General features: G+C 36.6%; 1 protein-coding gene across 2 annotated transcripts; it reads right to left on the reverse strand.

The window, feature by feature from the left end:
* Positions 1-972: 972 nt before the first annotated feature.
* On the reverse strand, positions 973-22,893 carry LOC128242383 (uncharacterized). 2 transcript variants are annotated; one of them, XM_052959515.1, is made up of 10 exons: positions 22,656-22,893; positions 19,849-19,947; positions 19,513-19,578; positions 17,970-18,608; positions 17,746-17,799; positions 16,777-17,265; positions 16,222-16,284; positions 7,456-7,664; positions 6,322-6,397; positions 973-2,677 (listed from the first exon to the last, which is right to left on the reverse strand). In XM_052959515.1, exons 6-10 carry the CDS (start codon positions 17,204-17,206, stop codon positions 2,655-2,657), a joined length of 801 nt encoding a protein of 266 aa, XP_052815475.1. In that variant the 5' UTR covers positions 17,207-17,265; positions 17,746-17,799; positions 17,970-18,608; positions 19,513-19,578; positions 19,849-19,947; positions 22,656-22,893; the 3' UTR covers positions 973-2,654. The 2 variants fall into 2 exon arrangements, with proteins under 2 accessions (XP_052815475.1, XP_052815477.1); XM_052959517.1 differs by lacking the exons at positions 19,513-19,578; positions 19,849-19,947; positions 22,656-22,893 and adding an exon at positions 19,342-19,502.
* Between the last annotated feature and the right edge of the window lie 651 nt (positions 22,894-23,544).

Genomic DNA, 23,544 nt, shown 5'->3' on the forward strand with positions numbered 1-23,544 from the left:
AGTGACGTCATAGAGCGCTTAATAATTATCGTATTTATGTCTGAATACTTAAATTATCAGGCTGAAAACTTTAAAATATTTCACCAAAATAGTGTCTAAAGATTAACACTTATTTTGTTAAATAGAAAGACATGGTTGTGGCTATTTCGGCTCTTCCGTATAATTTTACTGTATTCGGCCTCACAAACAGAAACACTGTTTTACCGTGTACGTGTATGATGGCTTTTATTTGAATGTTGTTTATTGGAGATTTAGTCCATTAAATCAAAACTTGACTGAATACAGCAACAACGAATCTCCCAGTGTGCAAAGTTCGAATAAGCATATAACATAGAAAGTAATTTGTATTTATTGTTAAAAATTTCTACAACATAATTGTGTTCTGAGTTCAATAAAATGTTCGTCGTTAGAGTATAACCCACCTGCTCTGTATACTAATTAATCTATATTAAATCATAACATTTATAACTTATTCATGATAGCAATATTTTTGTAAACACTACCATAAATTACATTTTGTTTTATACTGGATGTGTGTATACCACGTGATAAATTGCGTCATAAATGCTACGTCGGAAGGCAATATTTTGCTTCGGATGAAGACTTTAAACAAAGATAACTTTACTATTTCGTCACCATTTTAAATGAAATAAAGCGCAGTCCACGCCGCTCACGGAGCCTCGCCTTCGGTCTTTTAAAAGAGTTTGATTGAGATTTTAGTTTTTAAAACACTTCGACAAACCTTTTCACAATACGGCCGTCTGACGGAGCACTGTCAAAACAGTATTTTGAAAACAGGTTTATCGAAGTGTTTGATGAAACTAATCATCTTATCAAACTTCTGTAATAACACGAAGGCGGGGTTCTGTAAGCGGCATAGACTGCCATTTGTTTTATTTAAATTGGTGTAGTTAAAGAAAAGTTATCTTTGATTTAAGTCTTTAATTTAGGTAAAGTGTTGCCTTCCGACATAGCATATATGACGTAATCTATCACGTGGTATACACACACTGATTATGACACCTTTTACTTCCCCCAGTGCGATGATTGTGTTAGAAATGTAGAAAAAAAACTACGTCAAAAACATATAATTATAATGGCATACTAAGTCCAGCCTTCTATACACCCCCTGGCCCCAATTTCTCGAAATTTCTTAAGCTTAACAGGCTTAAGTTGCTTATTGCAATTAGCCAAAATACATACTTCATTGAATTTTGATAAATGGAAAATGTTGTTTTGAGATAATCGTAACGATTATTCTTATCTTAAGTATTAAAAAAGTTAAAGGAGTATATAAAACGCAAAATATTGAAAGACAAAAATAGCGGGTTTAGTTTAATCCTGTTATAAGAGACTTAAGAAGTTTCGAGAAATTGGGGCAAGGCTATTATAACAAATGGCATGTTACACCGAACAAAAATGTTATTTCTACATCTGGGCGTTTTAAATCACCCAAGAAAAATGTATCTTCAATGATCTAATAAGCGGAATTGAACGTTCGGGATAGAAGAAAGTTAGTTATGATATGCCTATCACAGATCCGCACACAATACATATTACAAAAAAACAACAACATAAATTACTAATAATCTACTCCAGTATAATATGGCTGTATTCCATTTTTCTGACTTTACGTCATAACTAGTATCATTGCGTGAAGAAACAATGACGTCAGAAAACAAATCATATATAATCACACCAAACTTAACTTAGTCTTCATTTGAATGCACGCAGTGTTTACATTTGCAACGATTTTTCTAACAAAATATATAGAGTAGAGAACCTGAGATTCCGCATTTCTGGTTATTCTGTTTTTAAATGTTAAATACTTTAATACCTTTCACCGAACTTGCATTGTGACAATGAGCTTTTTATGCTTAAGTGGAATAAATGTTCTGTTCCGTTCTGTAAGGGTGTTTAAATTTTATCAAGGAAAATATAAGTGTATCTTCCATAGGTTTAATGAGCGGAATGACAGCTTCGGAATGGAAAGACAAATTCATCTTCCAATCCAATACATGACATTTAACTATTATCACGTCAAACGTTACGTAGTTAATCTGTATTTGAATCAATGTTATGTTTACATTTGAAAAATATACACAGTGAAGAACCTGGAAGTCCGCATCAAGATGTTCTGATTATTTAGTTTTCTAAGTCAAAGACCCTAATAACATACCTCACCGTTACATATAGCTTTGATCCATGTGTACTCATACCACCCTTTGCGATATTAGATTTTAAATCTTGTTCATCAATAATAATGCGACAATCGCCGTTCTGGTTTATCCGTACTACTTTGTTTTTGGAATTGACTTTTACCTGGCAAAACACCAACGTATCATTTCCTGTTGAAACAGGTCTTTCAATGTCATGAATCGTTCTTAAGATGTCAGCTACAGTATATGAAGCATTTTTATCGCTAAGCGGCAATGTGGCGAGACACATAGGAGCATCGTCAAATTCAACTAGTTCTTTTACAATCGCTGTCTCATGCAAATGAGTTATGCTTTTTATGTTCTTATTGTCACGATCGATCAGAAGCAGGTCATTTTCAATGTGACACATTCTTCTTATGAAACCCTGGGTTTTGTCGGTATCTGACGTTGGATTGATTTCTGTGAAGGTCGGGTTTACTCGTGTTGCACCTTTTTTCAAGGACTTTCTATCGCCATGTCTGTAAAGGAAATTGAAAGCTTTCAAGTTTGATATAATGTCAGTATAATCAGCACATCGAAATCGCTTAAAGAGGGTAGAAAGTATATATATGCTCGATTATTAGTAAAACCTTTATCTTATAGAATCGCTTTCCGAGTCCGTTTAATGGGTAAAGCCAGAACTTGTGTCCATTTTGAGATGGCATAAGAGTGTTCCACTGTAGAGGCTCAAATCAACAAACTATTGGGTGAGAGGCGGACTCCTATACAATTAGAGCACTCGCACCCAAATGTAGCAATATTTATGTTATATTCGAACTCGTCCAGATCTTTGAATTTAAATTACCAACACTGACATTTACACAAAAAAAAATCAAAAAAAAATCGTGTTATTGTAAATTAAGCACACTGAAATATATAACATGTTCCTTACAATGTTTTGTTTTAAATAAGGACTTTTTACGCTATTTGAAGTAATATTCTAATGAATCCATAGCTTGAAAATGGTGAGATTATGGTGCGTAATTACTGTAGTTACTTCATACATTATGAACAATAAATTCCGCTTCATGTTCTGTATTTAAAAGAAGTATATGCCTTCTATCCACTCAAAACCAGAGCAAAATCATTGATTATATGTAATATGGCATGAAATTGAACATAGTTGTGTACAATTCATTATTATAAGCAATTACATTGAGTCATTTCTGGGGCCCTATTCACGTACATTTTTTATAGATTCAAACTCAGACTCAGTCTCAGACTCAGGCTATGCTGAGACTAGTTCTATTTTCGTATTCACTAACGATTTTAGACTCAGACTCAGCTAAGAATACTTTATGTCGATGATGCAAGCGGTATTTTCGTTAATTACGTCAGCAGGTACTCGCACGCGCCGTTACCTCATAGGCAGACGAAAATGGAGCCGACATGTATTGTTAGCATGTTTTTCATTTAAGGAATGAAATGCGGGGTTGATTATCGAGGTATGAACGTATTGGGCTGATCAAAGTGTGTGGAGCCCGAACCTTAACCTAAATTTCAATTTTGAGAGCCATGCGTACAGGCATTGTCAAGTTATCACACTGACAAGCTTTTTACAATTGGACATTGACCTTTGACCTGCTGACCCCTAAAATAAAAAGGGGTAATCTACAGGTTAGGCCAAACCTCCAAGTCAATTTTTAGGGCCACGAGTGCAGACAGTTATCACTCAAACAACATTTACGCATTCAAAGTCACTGTGACCTTGACCTTTGACACCTAAAGTCAATAGCGGTCATATACTGGTCAGGCCCAGCCTCCATGTCAAGTTTGAATACCATAGGTCAGGCGTTGTTGAGATATTACTGGGAGACCCTTTGTTTACTTTTTTGTTAAAGGTCACCGTGACCTTGACAATAAGCCCGATGACCCCCCCAAATAGGGGTCATTTACTGGTCTGACTCAACCTTTATGTCAAGTTTGATGACTATAGGTCTAGGAATTGTCCAGTTTGCCTTCAAGGTCACTGTTACCTTAACCTTTAACCACATGACCACTAAAACCAATAGGGATCACCTACGGACCAGGCCAAACCTCCAAGTCAAGTTTAGGGCCATGGGTGCAGTCATTGTCGAGTTACCACTCGGACAACGTTTTTTTCATTCAAGGTCACTGTGAGCTTGACCTTTGGCCCAATGACCCCCAATATCAATATTGGTCATCTACTGGCCAGACCTAACCTCCAAGTCCAAGTCAAGTTAGAGGGCCATGGTGCATGCATTGGCCATTTTTATTACTCGCACAACCTTTTATCATTCAATGTCACTGTGACCTTAACCTTTAGCCTGATGACCCCCAAAATCAAAAGGGGTCATCTACTGGTCAGGCCCAACTTCCAAACCAATTTTGAGGGCCATGGGTGCAGCCATTGTCGAGTTATCACTCGGACAATCTTTTATCATTTAAGGTCACTGTGACCTTGACCTTGAAGCCAGTGACCCCTAAAATCAAAAGGGCCATCCACTGGTTAGGCCCAGCCTCCATGTCAAGTTTGATTACCATAGGTCTAGGCATTGTCGAATTATTTTTGTGTACTCTGGTTAAGAACATGTTTCTTTTTTCATGCATATACCTCCCGCTCTTGTACCATTTTGTTTGTTTACCTCTAAATTAACTCGCATTCGCCAGGGTGGGGATTCTTACCTGATATTTTTATTTAGCAATCACAATTAAGGTGTTTTATATATAATGATATGCCAGTGTTCTTATTGTACCGCTTTATTTTCTTGTTTCGAATCAAGTCTTCATGAATACTGTAAAGTTCAACTTTTTGAACGATAAGGAAATAGTTCATACTTCTGTCTGTGTTGATGTTTTAAGGTTTCATAACTTCACAATTGTGGCATCTGATTTCTTTTATATATAATTGCTGATTCCTGTTAGTTTTCGACAAGCGCATATAACATCATTTTTTTACAAAGCAGCATATTGTGCATTTGTTTTTGAAAATTGTATGATTAAAGTAAAAAATAAATGTTTTAGCTGTACTTATATATGTTTTAAGTAAAAAAATGAAATTGTTTGATTTTTTTTCAGCCAAATGAAAAATCATCGAGACTGAGCAGTCAACCTATTACAAGCTAACTGCTTAAAACATAATATTAGACAATGTCAGGATTAGGGAGGACACTAAAAAGATCAAACGAAGGATCTTTTAAAACATCAAAACGATGCACTTATCGCAGTGAAAGAAATGGCTGATGCAGCCAAAAAATACTATTTGCAGAGATCTTCTGTTGAATTTCAATCAGGGAATCCTTTTATAGATTCCTTTGTTGTATGTTTTTTTTAAAAAGGTCCGCTCAACGAATACATTGGATATTTTAAAGTAACAAGCATACGGTTAGATTCACGTGGAACAATGTGAGGCTTGTCTCTGTGTTTTTTATTTTAATTTTGAAAGTGATGTATTGGATTTTTATAACCCGAATGTTTTTCAAAATTTCTCTCGAAATCACATCGTACAACAATCTTCTTAAATTTAAAACTTTGTTAACAGTTGTATTATGATAGGCAGTGGCGCCTTACTTGTTGATTTAGTCAAAAGTGTACTTGTTGTGGTAAGTACTGCACTGACATTCATGTGCTAAGTTAGAAACTAGATAAAATAGTATGTGCTACGATATCACCATACTGAATTTACATGTCGTGAATACAGGAAAAAATGATCTACCATAGTTACATTTACCACAAACCTACTATGCTTTGTCGATTAAACTTTGAGTTTTATAATAAAGTTTCATATTTATATTACAATAATTTTTTATTGCATGTCTAATAAATATTTTTCGTAAAGTTTGCTCAACTCATTGCTCTACAAGGACATGTTGATATTAATGTATGTAGTTTGCTAGATACATATTAAACATACAGACCGTTATTATTGCACTGTGTGGTTCCATTAAGTCATCTGAGAACTAAGTTAAAATTATTGCTTGTTACTTTTAAATATTCCATTATTATACAATTAACATTTATTTTGATTTCACAAGGTACATCCAAATAAATCCAGTTCTGCTCATATTATTAATATGGTATCATCAGTAAACAGAGCTGTCTCTGTTTCATTGCGTTTTGTTTTTTTTAATCTATTTGTTGATTAAAGATTTTATACAATTACCTTTTCTTTGGAGTCGGTTGGTTTTCGTCAATCTCCATGTCGGCAGAAGATTCGTCGAGAGGGAGAGGATCAGCCTCTGAAAAAATAGTGTAAACAATTACGTAGTGGGTTATAATAAATTAGCAAATTTGATGTTCATGTGTATCATAACACTATGAAACTAGGCAAGTTAAAATGACTTAAGTACTTTAAATGATATAACTTTGATATACAAGAACAATAGTGTGTTCGATTTGTATTTAAGTGACAAAGATGTAGACATCAGTTTCCTTTCATCTAATAATCCAAAATCGGCGATAATCGAGTCTAGTTTTTCATAAATGAAAATACTTAGATATAATACAAATCTGAAAACAACGGCACTTTTACTGATGACTATCAAGAGAAAGGCTGTCAATTAGCATACGAATATGCTTTATATTTACCAAAAATCATTTTTTCATCATTAACTTATATACGTCGTTAACAATGAAGTTTACTATTGATTCATATGTTTTAAATGATTCAGTTTTGATTCCGAATTCGACGGTTGATCGTTCGTCTGTTATCGATTGTCCAAGTTTCAAGTTTATTGTGAACACAATTATGATAGTCCGTTATTGACGTTCATAAAAGCGAATCAACTCAACATAAGAAAATATTGAAAGCATATTATGTTTTATCCCTTGAAAAAAAAAACCGCAAATAATGTAAAAATGGTTTCAAACACTATAGCTCCCGTGAATTACCGCCAATTACTTTCGATGATTTCTTAAAAGGATTTTGATTACATATATTGAAACAGATTTGCATCTCTCTCTTCAAAAATAATCATAATCAAGAGACCTTCCTATTTAGTGGGCATAGCTTATCTCCATTGTCTACAGAAATCTTCTCTTTTATAATTTGATGGACTGTTGACTTCGAAATGTCCAATACGTTTGCAAGCAGCGGGTGTCGAGTCGGGGTTTTCCCGAGTTTCGTTTTCATTGCTTTGAAAACGGCATTGGTTGAAGAGAAGATCACGCACGTGTTCCGCTGCTGTGAGAGAGCTTTAAGCGTATCTAATTCCTCAAGCCACTGTCTGGCTTTGACCTTGTTCAGGGCATGTTTTCCGGCAAAGTGCTCTACTATCAGTACATTCACAACACCTACCTCGACGTATCGCAGGTCGGCTGTACGTTTCAGTACAAGTGCATGTTTTCCTTCGTCTCTTGTTGCCAAACTTGCTACATAGGAAGAAAGGACTTCCGGTTCGTCACCTGTTATAACTAAACTGCCATTCGTTTCAAGGCCTGTCAAAACATCGTTGTCTTGTTGAAAGTCCTTATTTTCTTTGCTCCTTAGGTATAGAGACGAATTGTCTGAAAAAGTTTTGTACATGTAAAATGTCTGTAAATCAAACAGAGTGTGTTTAACGTTTTTGTTAACTTTTAAACATGAACTATTTAATGATGTGCTAATAAATCTAAATGATCAAATACAGATGAAGAAGGCGTCTCAAAAATTGTAAGTAATACTGCAAATCACAAGTTGATCAATGAAAGTACCTAAGCAGTTAGGCCTAGTTCTAAAAGTAAAAAAAACCCACATCATTTTGAACTCTTAAGTTCTGAGCAATGGGCCCACTGCCTATTGATTATTTGTTCTAACGTAGTTTAATGTTTTACATTTCTGAAGCAAAGCATGCATGTTCATATTTTTTCATAATACACCATTTAAGAGATACGACACATAAGAACATATTATATCTCCTTTACCGACAAGACTGGTCGTTATTTGAAAAGGAATGGAAACGTAATTTAATATCTATATTTTCAACAAAATATCTTTGTGTTTCTCACGTACTGTTCAAACAGAACTGTTCGTTTGTTAACTTACAACAGAAATGTAGGTTTTATATAAGTAGAATTTCTATATATTTCAAATATATAAATACTCTTCAAAAAATGTCGGATCATTTACATGAATAGACGATGTCCTTTATGCTTAATAATTGTGTTATATTTCAAACATTTTATATGAAATTCAAGATTAAATTTTTTACATTATATCCGCAATACTATTATTAAACAGCATGAAGCATAGATAGGTCTCGTGTGAAAAGTTGTAGATTTTGGCATCTTGTCAAATAATTCGAAAAACAAGTTTGTGTTATATTATTTAATAAGAACCCATTGTGTTCTGAAGACATTAATTATTGTTCCTTCTATAGTCTATAACAATTTAGTGGACACAGACCTTATTCGAACTGATAGTAAGTTTCACGATGTAGTTAATATTACGGACCGCAAAGTATTGTGGACTTCCGGGCCATGCTTTCCGGTTTAGAATTTCGTCGCGATAGAAAAATAAAGAAGTTAAATCAGAGGATTTCTTCGTTGTAAATTCGCCATCGACTTATCGTATCGAACATTTGGTAGCAGAGCGTGGTTGTAAATGTTATAGACAGTGTATCGTCGCTTGTTATCAGCCATGTCGGAAGCGATCGACGATGAAATCTTCGAGTTGAAGCTGCAGAAAAGCCGTTGTAAATCGGCTTTTACGAAGACAAAAAACAAACTTTTGAGTGCCGTTTCGATAGAGGAAGAGTTAGAAAAAGAGGAAATAAGAACACTTGAACAGGAATTTGATAAAACTCAAGAAGATGTGTCTCAGATATTTGAGAAACTGTGCGTTCTGTACAAAGGAAAAAAGGACAATGGAAACCTGGAAAACACACAAAAAGAAATGGAAATTAATGAGGCGGAGTACAGCAAAACATATGAAACTGTTCAAAATTTGGTAGAAAAATCCATCTTGAGTGACAGTGATGCTGGATCAGTTCACGAAGATCCAAAGGAGGACACAAAACTAGGAAATGATATGTGGAGACAAATGAAACGCGTGTCCATTCCAGTGTTTAATGGGGACAAAAAGAAGTATCAAGCCTGGTTTGCTGCGTTCAGTGCTTGCATTCATAATGCACCTGCAACAAAGGAATATAAACTGTTGCAGCTGAGACAGTATATATCCGGATCGGCATTGAAAGCAGTGGAAGATCTCGGACATTCCGCAGCTGCATATGACGCAGCATTGGAGCGCTTGGAGAGAAAGTTTGGTGGAGAACGGCGGCAAGTGGCAAGGTACTTGGAAGAGCTGGAGAAGTTCACTCCGATGAAAGAGGAAAATGTAAGATCTATTGAAAAACTTGCAGACTTGGTTGATTTAACAGTGGTGAATCTGACTGATGCCAAAAGACTTGAGGATTTAAAAGACGGTGCACTTTACATTCGCATTCAAAAGAAACTGCCCGAGAACATGCTAACACGCTATCACCGCTACATCCATGTAAATAGTGAAGAAGAATCAGTAATCGCGCTTCGTAAGTGGCTCCTTCAAGAAGCAGAATTTCATACGCGAGCCGCAGAAACTGTGTATGGAATGGCGTACGGACATAGTGCTGAGAGACAATGTGCTGAAAGACATGGCGCTGAAAAACAGTACGGTAAGCAAAGACCACAGCATCGTTCTTTTGTCACACGGAATAAAGAAACATGTGTCTTTTGCAATAGTGACGGTCATGTGATCTGGAAATGCTCCAGGTTCAAATCCCTTCCGGTGAATCGAAGATGGGAAATCGCAAAAGAAGCTAGGCTATGTTTCCGTTGTCTGGGAGACGACCATCATGGGGGTGAATGCAAGTGGGACAGGCGTTGCGGGATAAACGGGTGTCCCAAAAATCACAACAGACTGCTACATGCAGACAGCAGGCCCGCCCAGAAGAACAACCAGGATGAGGCTGCCGGCTTTCAAAGAACAGCAATGACGCATACCAGTACATTCGTGTCAAGAAAAGACAGTACGCCAGAAAAGAGGTATATTGCTCTTAGAACTGTCCCTGTGATTGTTAAGCATGGAGGGAGACACATGCAAATAAACGCGTTACTTGACGATGGTAGCACAAAGACCTATATCAACGAAGATGTCGCGTGTGAGCTCGGTGTACAGGGTCGCGCATCGGAAATGACTGTAAATGTTCTAAATGGAATTTCGGACACATTCCAAACAACGCCTGTTAGTGTAGGGCTGGAAAGTTTGAATGGTCATGTGAACATGAATGTTGATGCAAATACGACAAGAAATGTGACTGGAACATTAAAAACAATAAACTGGAATGAAGAAGGACAAAATTACCCTCATTTGCATGGAATAAAGTTTCCTTGCATTAAGAATGACAAAGTGGACATGCTAATAGGTAGTGACTACGCGCAGCTACATTATTCCTTACATGAAATTAAAGGTGCCCCGAATGAACCGATAGCTCGACTGACACCTTTAGGATGGACATGTGTTGGTCCATACTCTAGTTCTGGAGAGAATAACACTTTCAACACCTTTTTCCAGAGTGACATAGAGTTGAACAATACACTGAAGCAGTTTTGGGAAGTTGATAGTTCTGGAACTACCGAAAATAATGTTCTGACAGTGAATGAAAAAAAGGTGATAGAAAAGACAGAAAAAACTGTGAAATATGAGAATGAAATGTACACAGTTGGATTACCGTGGAAAGAAGTAAATGTTAGTTTGCCCGACTATTATGACTCTGCCTTGAAACGCTTAGAAAATACAGAGAAAAGGTTGAAAAAGAATCCAGTGGTCTTCAGTGCGTACCAAAAAACACTTGAGAACTATGAGGAGAAAGGGTATATTCGCCGAGTTAAACCATCCGCAAAGAACAATCAGGGTTGGTACCTACCGCATTTTCCAGTAATACGTTTAGACAAAGAAACTACAAAGATCAGAGTGGTGTTCGATGCTTCAGCCAAGTGCCAAGATGTATCGCTCAATGACAAGATTGAACAAGGGCCAAAACTGCAGAGAAATTTGTTTGATGTTCTGTTACGTTTCAGAAGACATGAAATTGCACTGATTTGTGACATACAAGAGATGTATCTTAGAGTTGGAATTATAGAATCGGATAAAAAATTCCAAAGATTCTTGTGGCGGACAGACCCAGAAGATCCTCCAACCGAGTACGAGTTCAACCGGGTCGTATTTGGTGTGAACGCATCGCCCTTCTTAGCTCAGTTTATTGCTCAAAGAAACGCGAAAGAATATGAAAATGATTATCCAAGGGCGGCAGAAACAGTTCTAAAATCTACATACATGGATGACAGTATGGATTCGGTGTGCACAGAGAAAGATGGTGTTGAACTTTACAAACAGCTGTCATCACTTTGGAGTAAAGCTGGAATGTATGCGAGAAAGTGGCTTTCCAATTCAGCAGCAGTGCTAGAGAACATTCCGCAAGCAGATCGATTAAAGGAGGTTGATCTCAGTGAAGGGGGGTTACCAGCAGTCAAAACTTTGGGTGTTTTGTGGGTGGCCGACGACGACCAGTTCACATTTCGAGTGAGTGGGCCATTATAGGGTATGCAGTTTACCAAGAGAACATTTCTGAGTAAAATCTTGTCGTTGTATGATCCGCTAGGGTTTTTGGCTCCTTTTACCGTGCGTGCTAAGCTTCTAATGCAAGACATTTGGGTATCGGGAATAGATTGGGACCAAAAGCTTAGCCAATCAGACAATTTTAAGGTTATAGAGTGGTTTGAAGAACTAAAACTGTTGCCAGAAATCAGAATTCCTAGATGCATTAATATGGGATTAAACACTGATGACTTTGAGATACATACATTTGTAGATGCTAGCAGCAAAGCTGTCGGTACAGTTGTTTATGGTAAAAGTTCAAATGGAAGTAGTGCCATCATCACTCAAATTGTTGCAAAGAGCAAGGTCGCACCGATAACTTCCGTCAGCATACCGCGTCTTGAGCTCATGGCAGCTATACTAGGGTTAAAAACAACCGTGAACGTGTGCCGGGCAATAGAAATCGACATGAGCCATGTGACATTTTGGTCTGATAGTATGAATGTTCTGTGGTGGATTCGTGGACAGAGTAGGCGCTACAAACCATTTGTGGCCAATCGTGTTGGAGAAATACATGAAAAGTCAAGTCCGAATCAGTGGCGATATGTCCCTTCGAGTGAAAACCCTGCAGACATAGTTTCGCGTGGTATGTCTGTTGACAGTTTGGTCGAAAGCAAAATGTGGTGGCAGGGACCCGGTTTTCTTAAGGACTCTGTAGAATGCTGGCCAAAGAATCCAGTCGTAAAAGGATCGGATGTCGATGTCGAAATGAAGAAATCCCTGTCCGTAGAAGAAAACTGTACATTTCTTGAACTATCAAAGAGAGGACCAATGAGAAGCGACGACCATTCTTGGCGGCTTATTCCGGAGAGGTTTTCAAGTTGGACGCGATTGGTCAGAGTATGTGCCTGGGTGTATCGTTTCGTTACAAACTGTGTCATCGAGAAACAGTCACGCGCTACTGGAGAGTTGACTGTTTGCGAAATCCGCAATGCTGAAATCGTGATCATAAAGCAAGCACAAAACGACTGTTTCAAAGAAGAAATCGCAAACATATCGCGGGGACAGAAACTTTCGAATAAAAGTAAGCTAGTCGGGTTGAATCCAGTGCTAGATCAAGATGAGCTTGTTCGATCAGATGGTAGACTGAAGTATGCTGAATTCCTTTCGTATGATATTAGATTTCCCATCATCCTACCAAGAAAGCACTGGGTTACCAAACTGATTGTTAAACATCATCATGAACAGGGTTTCCATGTGGCAGGGACAAGTCAGACGCTTGCAAGCCTATCCTTGCGTTTTTGGATCCTGTCTGGACGAGAAGCCATCCGCGAGTGGGAAAATGAGTGCATGAAATGTAGAAGAAGAAAAGCACAACCAGCAACGCAGATCATGGCGCCACTACCAGATATCCGGCTGCGAAACTCTATGAAAGCCTTCTGTCAAGTCGCGGTCGATTTCGGTGGTCCGTATATCACTGTTCAGGGAAGGGGAAGGCGCAGAGAAAAACGTTATCTGTGCTTGTTCACCTGTCTTATGAGTAGAGCAGTTCATTTGGAAGTGGCTTTCGGGTTGGACACCAGCTCCTTTATGAACGCTTTCTATCGTATGGTAAATCGACGTGGTCTTCCAAAAGAAATGATATCAGACAATGGCACGAACTTTGTTGGCGCAGATCGTGAATTGCAAGAGTTGGTAGCAATGTTAGACACTAGTAAAATATCAGAGGACGGTGCAAACAAAGGTATACAGTGGCATTTCAATCCCCCGCTTGCGCCGCATTTTGGCGGGGTTCATGAGATTATGATTAAAGCCGCAAAGAGAGCTGCGTTTGCGGTTTTGAAAGGTGCTGACGTGACAGATGAAGAGTTAATAACCGCATTCACTGGAGTAGAAGCGTTACTGAACTCCAGACCATTGACCTATCAGACCGCAAACCCGTTGGACCAGCTTCCGCTGACTCCCAATCACTTCTTGTTTGGGCAAGCCGGTGGACATTTTGCCCCAGAGTCGGTCGACACAACCGATTATAGTCCGCAGAAACGTTGGAGACGTCTCCAAGAACTCGTGCGTCACATCTGGGGACGTTGGATGCGTGAGTGTTAACCTAGTTTGACATCCCGGAAGAAGTGGTACTTTCCACAACGAGACCTGAAAGAAGGAGACGTCGTTCTGGTAATCTCACCAGACACACCACGAGGTCATTGGCCCATGGGACGAATAGAGGAGCTCCACAAAGGCAAAGACGGTCGCGTTCGTGTTGCATCGGTGCGCGTTAAAGACACCACCTACACTCGTTCGATAACAAAGTTATGTCCACTTGAAGTGGATCGCGTATAAACCAGTGTTTGAATCAACAGATAAGCGCGTAAAGACGCTGTAGCGCGTTAAAGACGCTATTATGTTCAACACAGTGATTCCGCGAGTGTTGGTGTAAATTATTAATTGGGCATAATAATCCCAAAGTGTTTCCGCGCAGCCATATCTTCGCGTGTGATCAAAAGTTCCCATTAAATAAAGCGCGAATCGGGAACGAACCCATGACTTGATGTGCAGAATAACAAATGACCCGCCAAGATGAAGACATGATGTCGAGCAGAGACTCATATACATGCAATTGTCTAGGGCATGTACAACAGATTTATGATTGTATCATAAAAATGTGTTCTGTAATAATTTTATAAAGTCAGAATCAGAACTGCAAGTGTTAGCAGTTGTCTGAGTGCCAAAAAAAACTTCATTTTTTTGTCTCTTATTTAACAGAGATTTTATGTTCTTCTTAATTCAGAAAATTATCTGTATTCATGGTTTTTGGCACCCAGAGTTTTTTGACTGTATTCTCTAGGAGAGTTTACCTTTAAAAAAAAATGGTTATGTTAGCCTGTGTGTAACATTTATAGAGTATTATAGAATTTTGGTGATTATTGATGCAAGATGGTATCTGCATTGTCTGCAATTAAGCAAAATTATTCAGTTAGGGTCATATTTTCCTAATGAAAAACAACACAAAGCCGTATCTTGGGTTTGATGTTGGGTTCATTTGGAGAATGTGCTTGAATTTTTTTTTAAGTATTTTACAAAGTTGACAGGTAATGCAGTTCTTGCAGATCATTTAATGGTAATTCTGAATGTGTGCCAACTTTAACAGGCTGTCAAGTAACAGGCTTGTTATCAATCTGTGGAATTTTGTAGGTTGATTTTGAAATAAGGTTGGATCTTGTAAATACTTAACTGTTTTGGGGGTAAAAAAAGTGCCTTTTAAGTAAAAAGTATAATTTCACACATTGATGTTGGAATTCGTTGTCAAGAAGGTATCCTAGTTGATAGGCAGTATTAGAGATGTGGAATCAAAGTAAATGCTGTTTGTTTGTTAGTCTAGTGTAGAGTTAGTGTTAGAAATGACAAATAGTGTAGATTCAGATCAGACCGCCTGGAATGAGGGTTTGATCCAGATCTACCCTTTTTGACTAACAAACGTGTACATGGGTTTTGTACCTTTTATAAGTGTAATCTGGTATGATACAGATTTATAAAAAGTATTTACTAAGGTTCACCAAGAATTTTGTATTTTTTCATTTTTGTAGGTAAATTGTTAGAAGAAGGGAAATAACTCTTGATTTTTACCATTATATTGAAATACAAGTTTTGTAGGAGTTGTCTTTCTTGCAATGTGCATTTGAGTACCTTTGGTTGAGAATTTTATAGAATTTTTGCAGTGAATAGTAAGTCTTTCAACTTGAAAGTTGTTGAAAGTTGTAAAATGTAAAAATAAATAAATAATAGCACACATTTGAAATTTTACTGTCGCCAAGTATGGGAGCGGTAGGGTTCACATGCGTGGAAAAGGTACTTGACGGCATTTTGCTGTTGGAATTGTTTATCTTATAGTATTTGGCAAGTTATGTTGAAAATTGCATTAATTTGTCAAGAAGGGGGGAATGTTCTGAAGACATTAATTATTGTTCCTTCTATAGTCTATAACAATTTAGTGGACACAGACCTTATTCGAACTGATAGTAAGTTTCACGATGTAGTTAATATTACGGACCGCAAAGTATTGTGGACTTCCGGGCCATGCTTTCCAGTTTAGAATTTCGTCGCGATAGAAAAATAAAGAAGTTAAATCAGAGGATTTCTTCGTTGTAAATTCGCCATCGACTTATCGTATCGAACACATTGCCTTCATGTTTTATGCCACATGCCACACCAGGGAAGCCGTCATTTTGTTCTGAGACACAGTAAACCAAGATTTGCAGTTGCTATGTAACAGCTTGTACACGCATATGCATGTTTATAGCTGGTGACCCCGTCTTATTTTGTTATCATTTAAAAGAGTTGTATGTGTAGTGAAATGATATTTAAAAATATCGAACAATATTTTATAAGTATTATTTCATGGCCTTGATAGGCTACAGCAATCGCCGTTTCACTTCCGATTTCAAGATCGGTATTTGATAAGAGCTACGCTTACATGTGTTTAGCAATCTTATCATATTATAGTTAAATTATTACCAAGCATGTTTTTCAGCACCTGGCTCGAAGGTTGCACTCGTTTATTGGTCCCTTGAATGGGTGCTAAAAAACAACAAGCGTATTTAAACTTTTTCATCAATGTTATGCTAAACTGATAAAATTGAATATGACCATTGCATGCGGATTCCAATTCGGCCAATAGGTAGGAAGGATTCAACATATGCTATTTGGAGAGATATGGGACTTACTTCAACCGTACGAATTGCAAAAGTGAACAAATAAGCCATGTTTCATGTAAGTACCTGACAATCACTAACAAAAACAGATTTTTAAAGCGACTGTGTCACCGAAGATGATGAACGCGGGGATATCACAATTTATTAACCATTTACCAAATAAATAAATGAGGTACGTAAATCTCAGGCCATCTTTTGTAGTACAAAAAGACGAGAAAACGTGCTTTTATTATACGCAACAAAGCATTGTATTTAAAAGTTGGTTGAAGTAGAACTCAGGTGAACACAAAATATAAAGTTTCGTGAAACGTTACGATATATTTCTATTTTTTAAGTTAATATAAAATCAAAGTGTCACCTTCCATATCTATTGGATAACACTCGGTCCCAGCCGGTTCAAATCTGTTTCCATTGGAATACACCTTATTTTCTTTATGCGGAACAAATTTAATAGCTTTTTCAAGAACCGATTTCTTTGTCAATATCACAGTACTAAAACTGTTTTGGATTCTGCTTGCAATTGAATGAAATATTTTATCCATTTCTTTAGTTTTAGACTCATCAAGCATTTCTAATCCAAAGGGATCTTTAACGACAACAACGTTAACAAAGTCTTCTTCAAGATCCTTCCATTCGTGTGGGTCGTTAATTGTGGCACAAAAGTCTTCTTTAAAGTTTGTCATTTTTCTGATCAAACTCAACGCTACTTCTTCATACTGGGCACATTCAACACCAGTAATAACAACGGGTATTTTGGTGATAAGTTTACTTCTTATCCGTTCCGTCATTGTTGACGACTGATCCAAATTCACGGGCCGGGTGTTATCAAGTAAAGTCTTGAAGTTGGCTGTAACAACAAGTTGTATGACTCACATGCAAGTCTGTTTCAAAAGCAAAGGGGTAAATGACAACTGCTAAATCGTGTATGTAGATAAACGTTTTGAAATTCTACGAGTACATAAGAAATAAGTGTTTGTGTCAGTGTAAGATCTTAGTATATTTCACCGAGTGAGGAGCAAAAAATTGTATTTTACGAGTGGCGTAGCGCCAAACTTTTCGGAAATGACGTCGTTGAAACTGTGTTCCAGAACTGTGCACGCTTGCGTTTTATTTGAAACTGAGAACGGGGCTAACATTCCCAAACAGTGAAATACAACAAATTGATTTTTTCACTGTTTCAACTGTAAACTATCAATTTAATTTTGCTGAAATATATATATTAACCACCGGATTTTACGCGGTGGTTTATAATAATACATATTATTTTCTGATTGATGGGGATTCCTGGAAATCTATTTACAGATTATCCGTTTATTGATTTACTTACACTGCAGTTTCTTATGTTTTTAGTTGACAGTTCTCACTCGTTGTTGTTCTGTACCTTGAAAAAGAAATGAATTTGAGGACCTTTTTATAATACAGGTATTAGAAAGTATTGGAAATTGACATCGCATATACATGTACAATACTTATTATGTCATGTATTGTGTGGTAATACGATACATTACGAATAAATTGTATCTGTATATTGTGTAAATGAACTTAACATACCTAATGGGGATGTTTGCACTTCTGTTCCTGTTTGCAAAAACGTCCGCATCGATTGGATAGTATCGGCCTGCTCTTCAACAACACTTGTAAACCATTTCAAACAGGAATTCCACATTCCAGGCATATTGCTAATAAGGATATTTTCAATTTTTTCTTCGACTGCAGCTGTAGAGCTGTTGTTACTACGTAGTTTAGCAATTGAGACTGTCGCATTCTTCAACTGGTCCCACAAGGTTTCAAAGTCATCTGACTGTATAGTTGTTGAACATCCATGAGCCAAGAAACTGCTGTTTCTAATAGCCGTTACCTGATTAATGTCTGAAAGTGGTAGATTTGATCCTCCGTATAATCCTGAAAGCAATGAACATAAAACCGACACGTCTAAGTTGGCACTGTCCGTGACATCTAACGAAGAGGAAGGTTTGCCATTAGGATAAATCTTCTTGTACTTCCAATTCCCTTTGCCAAAAAGTTTCTCCACTGCTTGCTCTTTGTTGAAAAGATGTTGCTCTAAAGTTGTAAAAGTTTGATTGGTCGGTGTATCATTCTTAGCACAGACCTCAAGCAAATCTTTCAGGATAGGCGTTGTTGTGTCCATCAAAAGTGTAACAAGTCTGTAAAAGTTGTCTGCCATTGCGCCTGTACATGAATGAAAGTGCATGAATACATCTTTAGTGTTTAAAGAAGACAGAAAAAAGACAAAACAATTTGAGTTTTCATTCCAATGGTCATAACCGCTTTTCATACTCCCTGTATTAGGAGAAATAGAAAAAGTTTATTTGGTATAATAACACTTTTCTGCATTTTAGATTGACCCCACCACTTCATAATTTTACAACAGATGAATTTGGAATGGTAAAGGATGAAATGGATGATGTGTTACACCCAAGATAAATCGATGCCATGTGACGATATACCATGTGTTTCGTGTATGGAGAGCATTATCAACCCAAAGGGCACGTAAAAAGCCGGAAACTGGGCTTTCCTAGTTTCTGGCAAAACAACATGCCCGTGGATCGGATTATTTGATACCAACCGCACACACAAGACTCAGATCATTTCTTGTATAACTTATTTCATACATTTGTGTAAAATTTGACTTAGAAAACGCGTTTTTACTGACATTACAACGAGCACTAGATTTAGTTCAATGTTGATGTCAAATATACCCTCTAAAATCATTTTGTTAAAGATTATTATCCTTTTCTGTTTAAACTTCTTTTTAGAAATTCATATTCGATTTGGATCTACTGAAATGTAATACTTAACTTTACATCTACTATACAGTAAAACAAATTAAAAAAAAACGCATTGTAGCGTGTGACTCATCTGGCATGGGAGGTGCCAGAGCGCCTACCCTTACATGAAATACCTTTCCTGTATGCAGGCAGTTTCGGTTACAGTGGAGCGGTCAGCCTTAATGTGCATCACACACGAGCTTCTTTTGATGCAAAATGTCCCTTTTAAAGGTGTCTCGTCGCAGAGTTTGTCTAATGTAACTCTATGTAAATAAGTAAGGATAAATCACACGTAGTTTTCATACCTTCTTCTGTTTTCAGTGCAGGTTCCACCCATTAATTCACATAATGAGACAAAAGCATAGTGAAGTCTGAAATATAATATTTAAAAATGATCTCCAACAGTTCAATAACGAAACCTAATAACTGTACAACTTAAATTGTGGAAACACATATGAGTGTATTGGCAAATGAAGTTTAAATCTCAAACATATTATAATTATAAAAGATCATTATATCGATTTAATTTTATGGGTGTTACAGACCGAATGTTGAAACATAAAACTACTTTAACAAACAAAAGGTTCAGTCTTTTTTGAATTGAATTGAATATATATTTGGAAGAGTTTAAAATGGATTACCTCTTTAACAATAAAGCGGAATATATTAGCTCAATATATGCCTCCCCAAGCGTTGAACGATGAATTAATGCATTTTACAACGGAAGACCCAGCTGAAATCTAATAATGTTCATAATCATTTTTCATTATCAATCCCTTACGTCTCTTACCGAATATTCTTTAGAAATTAATGTTCATAAATATTCTTCATTCAAAATACCCACACGTCTCTTACCGACGATCTATACAATTTATGACGGGATAGATTTGAAAGGCTAATTGATATTACGAAATAGGACACCACACAATTGTCACTGAAATCTTGTATAACTGTTGACTCAGACCGTAACAAAAATAAAAGTTATCAATTTTCAGGTTTATCAGCAGTTTTTAAACATGTTCCATGCTTCAATGGAAACATTCTTTATTTATCTGGTTAAATACTTTGACAATAATGGTTGGATTTCAACTACGTTATGGTTCACCACTCTGCTATTATTAAAGACTTAGCAGGAACGGACACTCTAAAAATTCGGACACCCATTATTATTTTCAAAAATAATTTATTTTGCGTACCTAACTTTCGGACACCCAAAGGACACCGATTATAACTTTTACAGATTCGAAGTCTCACAGACAAAGATTATTAAATGTATTTGCCTGGCTAGATTACCTTACCGTATGCATAACTGTGACAAGTTAATTAGTTACTACCCATCCTAAACGATTTATTGCCTGTTGAAAAGGAACTGTGACATATATAATGGAGGATTAAAGAAACAACAAGGGCAATTAAGGGATTAAGAAAACACAGACATGACATGTTTGTAAAACGATCCGCCAATAAACTTTGAAACTTGTACCACACTTTTAATATAGACTTTATGAAGCAATAATCGTTCAGTAATACTCATTGAAACATCAATTGAACAAGATCAGTCAACACATTCAAAGATACAGGTAACTATTTAATGTGGTGAATTAAAGTTAGAAATGCAATACTTAAGTTACAATCAAAAACACCACCAGACACATTAATCCTGCATAACAATATCCATGCTCTCCATGAGATCCTTGTGGGTATAACTGTGAGTTATGTGACGTCACACAATGTGACTGTTTGATCTGAAGCCGATAGTTTCTAAGGTGTTTATTCACTTCAATGCATGTATATAATGGTGTTGAGTGGGATTTTAATTAACTTGATGAAGGAGAAACACTTAAAGGCGTTGCAACCATTATAACTACAGATAAATTAATAAGTGAAAAAATGCAGACATGAAGAAAAAAGGCAGGGTTAACACACATGTAGATAAAATGTAAAAATGGTTATTTTCTATGAATTCGGACAGCAAGAAAAAATATTTTAAGGTGTCCGAACAACAGGGGCAGGTTGCGTTGTTCTGGCACACCACGCCGCCGTCCGTTTTTTTAATCAATTTTTAGTAAGAATATGATGTGGTAACTGTAACTTGTAAAATTGGCAAAAACATTTTTTTTTTGTTTTCTTTGTAAAGGGTGACGACTTGACCCTTAATTTCCTTATATTTGCCGACATGACCCTGTTTAAGAAGCCATAATTTATCAAATCTTAACCAAACTGTACATTATATCTATCACGATACAGGTGAAATGGAAGTCAAATGTCGTCCCAAAGAGCCGTGCACGCAAATAAACAATTTTCAGACTTTGTTTACAAAAAAATATACATGCCAGCTAGTATGTGTATACACGAACAAATTTACCCACGCAACGCATCTATATCATAGATGCAAGCAGGGCACCAACGCATGCGCCGTGAATAATTTCCGGTTGCGCAATGTCCATGTCGGCATATGCATAAAGAAATAAACAAAGATTGTAAATCGTGTGCACGGCTCTGTTGGACGATATTTGACTTCCATTTCACCTGTATCGTGATAGACATAATGTTTCTCTTAAGCACACGTGTTGAATTGATGATGCAATAGCGGGATAATGTATTTTATTCTGGAAAATTTCGGTGAAATTAGCGGGTAGTTCTTCGAGTAACATGTTTTAGGAAATTCGGGTTTGAAATTGCATTTTTTTTTCGTTAAAACTGTACATTTTCTTAAAGATTGACACTAATTCTAAAGGAAAGTCCAAAAATGTAGAGTTTGGTTAAGATTAAGGGTCAAGTCGTCACCCTTTACAAAGATAATAAAATTAAAATAAATTATTTTTTGCTAATTATCACAAGTTACAGTTACCACATCGTATTTTTACTAAAAATTGATAAAAAAATGTAAAAAACGAACAAAAACGGACGGGGCGTGGTGTGTCAAAGCAACGCAACCTGCCCCTGTGAATTACGGTAAATACAATCAGAAATCCAACTCTAATATTGTCAACTTTTCGTATACATTTCGTAACAGATGCTTTTCGTACCCAAATCACATTTTTTTCAGGGAAAAATAGGTTAGGGTCGGCGGGAAAAAATAGGGTAGGTCGGGTAATCTGAAACGGACCTATTTTTTATTTGGCCTAATAAAAAAAAGGCATGCTATATGTTTCTTTCCATGTTTTGTCAAATTTAACTTGATAAAACATAGTTTGCAGATAAAGCAAGTGCTTAGATGAAGATACATTAATTTTCCTACTATCAACATTCGATTTATACAATGAAGGAGGATCCTGATTAAAAACAAGTTATATAGAACAATGAAAATTGACACATTTTCATTATTTGCAACATTTTGAAAAAAATGCGTTTTTTTCGGGTAATGTGTTTCAATAATATTTTTATTTTTCAAATATATTTAGATTTTATTAATTTTCGATAAATAAATATTAAAAAAATAACCAACCTTTACACCTTAAGCTCCATTCTAGTACTCCCGTTTTGCCTTATGTAGACAAATATAGTAACAGGTGGGTTTTTCCATTCGTATTCATTCATTGCGGGTTTCCATGGCTAGCATCATTCAAAAGCAAAAGCAAATGAATAAACATTTAAGCATTTATTTAATCCATAGAAAAGTGTTGATTTATTTTGATAAGATATGATTTTTATTATTTTCGCGAGATTGAATTATGTAGTTGTTCTCGTTGCTAAGCATTCAGAATACTCGGCCGCTATCGTTAAAGTTAATACGGACTGGTTCACGATATTTTACAGTAGTTTAATGTCCAATTTTGACCGAGATTAAACCGATCAATGAATCGTGAATCTCTTATTGCTAAACTCGTGATGTGCGGATCGAAATAAAAATGCTCTTTGAAAATTTACTTCAGTTATTTAATTACATTAATAATTTAAACAATATACAATTTGATACGCCAGAGTCAACAATGACAGCCGAGGATGTCCTAGAGGGAGAAAATAGAGGCTAGAAAAAGTAGAAAATGTGCGAGAAGAGGCGCAGCCACGTGCACGGCAGCAGAGGCTGTCAGCGCTGATACCCCTGGTACCGCAGATACCTCTGGCACCACAGATACCGCTGACAAACGTAGATAAAAACGGCATTGAGGTAATGTTATTGATAAACTTGCTCGGTTCCAAATTTTGCCCTCTCTTTCTATTGAAAATGATGTTTCCACAGAGGGTATTGTTGATTCGTATGGCTTGGCGGGGTCTTGTCAAGAAATTACTAAATGTTACGACAGACATGCACCATTAAAAACCAGGAAACAACCCCAGGCTCTTTTATGAATTCAGAGTTAAAGAACCTGTTATATAAAAAAAATAATGTTTTT

Source organism: Mya arenaria, chromosome 8 (assembly GCF_026914265.1).
Source record: "Mya arenaria isolate MELC-2E11 chromosome 8, ASM2691426v1".
In the NCBI taxonomy this organism is placed as follows: domain Eukaryota; kingdom Metazoa; phylum Mollusca; class Bivalvia; order Myida; family Myidae; genus Mya; species Mya arenaria.

Coding starts and splice junctions, on each gene's coding strand:
- LOC128242383 (XM_052959515.1), bottom strand. CDS start 17,206: ATGACGGAACGGATAAGAAGTAAACTTATCACCAAAATACCCGTTGTT. Junction 7,665..16,221: donor GGTGCTGAAAAACATGCTTG/GTAATAATTTAA, acceptor AAACTTTTTCAG/ACAATTCGTCTCTATACCTA. Junction 2,678..6,321: donor CAACCGACTCCAAAGAAAAG/GTAATTGTATAA, acceptor TTTCCTTTACAG/ACATGGCGATAGAAAGTCCT.